General features: G+C 32.7%; 1 protein-coding gene across 4 annotated transcripts in view; it reads left to right on the top strand.

The window, feature by feature from the left end:
• The first annotated feature begins 622 nt into the window (after nt 1-622).
• LOC109407762 (RNA-binding protein Musashi homolog Rbp6) overlaps nt 623-5,150 on the top strand; it is a 1,431,211-nt gene continuing 1,426,683 nt past the window's right edge. For 2 of the 4 annotated variants that reach the window (XM_062853971.1, XM_062853970.1), the window contains exon 1: nt 624-726. In XM_062853971.1, coding sequence (XP_062709955.1) covers nt 692-726 — 35 coding nt within the window. In that variant the 5' untranslated portion in view covers nt 624-691. Of the gene's footprint in view, nt 727-5,150 lie in introns of all 4 variants that reach the window. The other 2 variants (XM_062853969.1, XM_062853972.1) reach the window with 2 other exon arrangements.

Genomic DNA, 5,150 nt, shown 5'->3' with positions numbered 1-5,150 from the left:
CTTTTATTTATCAAATTCTCATCAATCTCATTTGATAACCCTATCTTCCCCCTTCAAAGTGAACCTCATCAGATTTTTCCTTCCCTGTCTGACCATTGCTTGTTTGAACCAGCAGCGCAACCTCACTCGGTACCCAAATGAAAGCGACGTCGCCGTCGTCGTCATCATCACCCAACCATTATACAAAAATTTCGAGTGTAAAAAAAGAAACGGTATCAAAAAGGGACAACACAACAAAAGGATTAGTTAAGGGACTGCTGTCGTCGTCGTTGGAGAGATTGTTGCGGTGTACCTGCTACTACGGCCCCTGAACCCCGGGTGATCTCTTTTTCTTGTGCAAATTTTTTGTTCAATGCATTCAATTTCGAGAAATGTGCGGTTTTTAGGGGGAAGGGGGGGGGGGGGTGGGGTGACGTGATGCGATGGGGACAATGACGGTGCAAAGTACCTGAACAGCGACCAACGTAGACTCTTGTTCGGGCTGGGATGGATTTAGGCCCAGAGTTATTGCCTTGTTGGAAAAGCTAATGATTAAATTTTCGGATGGCTTCGAGAAACTTTGTACGATTAGGATTCAACCGTATCTAAAAAAATTGAAACCATAACTAATTCAGTTTTATTTTTGTCATTTTGTTTCTTTGCAGAAAGCCTTAGAGATTACTTTAGCAAATTCGGAGAAATCACAGAAGTCATGGTGATGAAGGACCCCACGACGCGGAGGTCGAGGTAAGTGATCATGTCAATTCTGATTGTGCTTGGAAATCAACAGTATACAAATCTTCACTGATATGCCGCCCATAGTTTAGTTATCTGTTTAACCCGATTCTGTTTATTTTATGTTTGCTTAATATACCTGAGAAGAACTCATCAATAATTTTCTGCGGAGGTAAATTCCCCTTTATAGATTATATTTCATGGTAAAAATGGTATTTTAAATGTAAAACTTCATTCAGGAATTTGTTCCATTACTGTTCCGCAATTTTACACGCAGCTTCAGCTCCAATCCAGAGTATACATCACCAATTCACAGATAACGCTCTAGCAATCTGGAAGCCCACAATTGCCAATAGAAAGAAGACTTTGTCTCGAGAGTAGCTCAAAAGAAAACAACTCTTTATTTACGCTAGAAGGAAATAGAAAAACAATTTATTCATGAGACTTTCCAATCCACTAGCTTCGGTATTGGATTCTCACACCCCTCTCACCGCCTTCACGTCCTCACCGACTGAACTGCTGTGCCCCACGGAAGCCATAAGCGCGCGCGTTCTCTATTTGTTGACTAAGCGCACCGTTATCGTCTTCAATCGATGCCGCTGCCGGTGTCTGTGGGATTTGAGATCAACCAACCCCCGGCAGCCAGCAGCAGCATCATCGTCACTGCTTTATATTGGTCGGCAGCCTGTTTATTGCACCCAGAATAAACTAAAAACGCTGGAAGGGAAACAAAAATTGAGGCACCTAAACTTAAAAAGTGCGTAACTGCATTTTCGAACAATTTTTTTTTAAACTGTGAATCTTTTTTCATAGCTCCCATGAAATTTATCGTAACTATCGGAAAGAGGAGCAATTTCTGTGTCTATTAACGTGGAAAATATACGATCCACAACTTTGAATGAACCTGATTTATCTAAAGTAGTTACGCCCTTCTGAAATGTTGGTACCAATATGATACATCGATAGTTGAGGAATAATGCCTTATATTTACTTGAATTTTCTTCAAACAAATCTCTGCAAAGTCTGCTTGAAGTCAAAGCTAGGTTGAATTCAATCTATATCTTATCCAAGTACAATCGAAATTCAAATCAAATTCAATCCAAATCCAATCCAATCCAATCCAAATCCCATCCAAATCCAATCCAAATCCAATCCAAATCCAATTCAAATCCAATCCAAATCCAATCCAAATCCAATCCAAATCCAATCCAAATCCAATCCAAATCCAATCCAAATCCAATCCAAATCCAATCCAAATCCAATCCAAATCCAATCCAAATCCAATCCAAATCCAATCCAAATCCAATCCAAATCCAATCCAAATCCAATCCAAATCCAATCCAAATCCAATCCAAATCCAATCCAAATCCAATCCAAATCCAATCCAAATCCAATCCAAATCCAATCCAAATCCAATCCAAATCCAATCCAAATCCAATCCAAATCCAATCCAAATCCAATCCAAATCCAATCCAAATCCAATCCAAATCCAATCCAAATCCAAATCCAATCCAAATCCAATCCAAATCCAATCCAAATCCAATCCAAATCCAATCCAAATCCAATCCAAATCCAATCCAAATCCAATCCAAATCCAATCCAAATCCAACCCAAATCCAATCCAAATCCAATCCAAATCCAATCCAAATCCAATCCAAATCCAATCCAAATCCAATCCAAATCCAACCCAAATCCAATCCAAATCCAATCCAAATCCAATCCAAATCCAATCCAAATCCAATCCAAATCCAATCCAAATCCAATTCAAATCCAATCCAAATCCAATCCAAATCCAATCCAAATCCAATTCAAATCCAATCCAAATCCAATCCAAATCCAATCCAAATCCAATCCAAATCCAATCCAAATCCAATCCAAATCCAATCCAAATCCAATCCAAATCCAATCCAAATCCAATCCAAATCCAATCCAAATCCAATCCAAATCCAATCCAATCCAAATCCAATCCAAATCCAATCCAAATCCAATCCAAATCCAATCCAAATCCAATCCAAATCCAATCCAAATCCAATCCAAATCCAATCCAAATCCAATCCAAATCCAATCCAAATCCAATCCAAATCCAATCCAAATCCAATCCAAATCCAATCCAAATCCAATCCAAATCCAATCCAAATCCAATCCAAATCCAATCCAAATCCAATCCAAATCCAATCCAAATCCAATCCAAATCCAATCCAAATCCAAATCCAATCCAAATCCAATCCAAATCCAATCCAAATCCAATCCAAATCCAATCCAAATCCAATCCAAATCCAATCCAAATCCAATCCAAATCCAATCCAAATCCAATCCAAATCCAATCCAAATCCAATCCAAATCCAATCCAAATCCAATCCAAATCCAATCCAATCCAATCCAAATCCAATCCAAATCCAATCCAAATCCAATCCAAATCCAATCCAAATCCAATCCAAATCCAATCCAAATCCAATCCAAATCCAATCCAAATCCATCCAAATCCAATCCAAATCCAATCCAAATCCAATCCAAATCCAATCCAAATCCAATCCAAATCCAATCCAATCCAAATCCAATCCAAATCCAATCCAATCCAATCCAAATCCAATCCAAATCCAATCCAAATCCAAATCCAATCCAATCCAATCCAAATCCAATCCAAATCCAATCAAATCCAATCCAAATCCAATCCAAATCCAATCCAAATCCAATCCAAATCCAATCCAAATCCAATCCAAATCCAATCCAAATCCAATCCAAATCCAATCCAAATCCAATCCAAATCCAATCCAAATCAATCAATCAATTCAAACCAATCCAAATCAATCAATTCCAATCAAATCCAATCCAAACCAATCCAAATCCAATCAAATCAATTCAAATCCAATCAAATTCAATTCATTTCATTAATTTCAATCCAATCAATCAAATCCAATCCATCAATCCAATCAATCCAATCCAAATCCAATCAAATCCAATCCATTCAATCCAATTCAAATCCAATCCAAATCCAATTCAATTCAATTTCAATTCAATTTTAATTGAATTTCAATTGAATTTGAATTGAATTGAATTGTCTTAATCAAATTCAAATTCAATTGAATTGAATTCAATTGAATTGAATTGAATTGGAATTTGAATTGAATTTGGATTGAATTTTGAATTGATTTGAATTGAATTTGATTGAATTTGAATTGAATTTGAATTGAATTTGATTGAATTTGAATTGAATTTGAATTGAATTTGAATTGAATTTGAATTGAATTTGAATTGAATTTGAATTGAAATTAATTGAATTTGAATTGTATTGATGAATTGATTATTTGAATTTGAATTGAATTTGAATCTAATTGAATCGAATTCGAATTGATTTGATTGAATTTGAATTGAATTTGAATTATTCAATTGAATTTGATATGAATTTGAATTGAATTGAATTGAATTTGAATTGTGAATTTTGAATTGAATTTTGAATTGAATTGAATTTGATTTGAATGAATTTGAATTGAATTGATTGATTGATTGATTTGAATTGAATTTGAATGAATTTGAATTTAATTTGAATTGAATTGAATTGAATTTGAATGAATTTCAATTCAATTCGAATTGATATTGAATTTGAAATTAATTTGAATTCAATTTCAATTAAATTTAATTTGAATTTAATTGAATTTGAATTGAATTTTATTGAAATTAATTTAATTTCAATTAATTGAATTTAATTTTAATTTAATTATTATATTGAATTAATTGAAATCTTGAATTTAATTGAATTAATTCAAATTATTAATTTAATTGAATTAAATTGAATTGAATTTTGAATTTAATTTGAATTTAATTTGAATTTAATTTGAATTGAATTTGAATTAATTAAATGAATTTAATAATTTAATTAATTTAATTCAATTTGAATTGAATTTGAATTGAATTTGAATTGAATTTGAATTGAATATGCATTTAATTTGAATTTAATTGAATTGAATTTGAATTGAATTTTGAATTTGAATTGAATTTGAATTGAATTTGAATTGAATTAATTGAATTTAATTGAATTTGAATTGAATTTGAATTGAATTTGAATTTGAATTTGAATTGAATTGGAATTGAATTTGAATTGAATTATTGAATTTGAATTGAATTGAATCAATTATTCAAATCAATCAAATTCAATTAAGAATTCAATCAAATTCATTATTCAATTGAATTATAATTAATAATCAATTCAATCAATATCAATCCAAATCCAATCCAAATCCAATCCAAATCAATCCAAAATCCAATCCAAATCCAATCCAAATCCAATCAAACAAATCCAATCCAAATCAATCCAAATCCAAATCCAATCCAAATCCAATCCAAATCCAATCCAAATCCAATCCAAATCCAATCCAAATCCAAAACCAATCAAAATCCAATCAATCCAATCCAATCCAAATCCAATCCAAATCCAATCA

Source organism: Aedes albopictus, chromosome 2, assembly GCF_035046485.1.
Source record: "Aedes albopictus strain Foshan chromosome 2, AalbF5, whole genome shotgun sequence".
NCBI lineage: Eukaryota > Metazoa > Arthropoda > Insecta > Diptera > Culicidae > Aedes > Aedes albopictus.
This window is presented reverse-complemented; position numbering and strand designations above follow the sequence as displayed.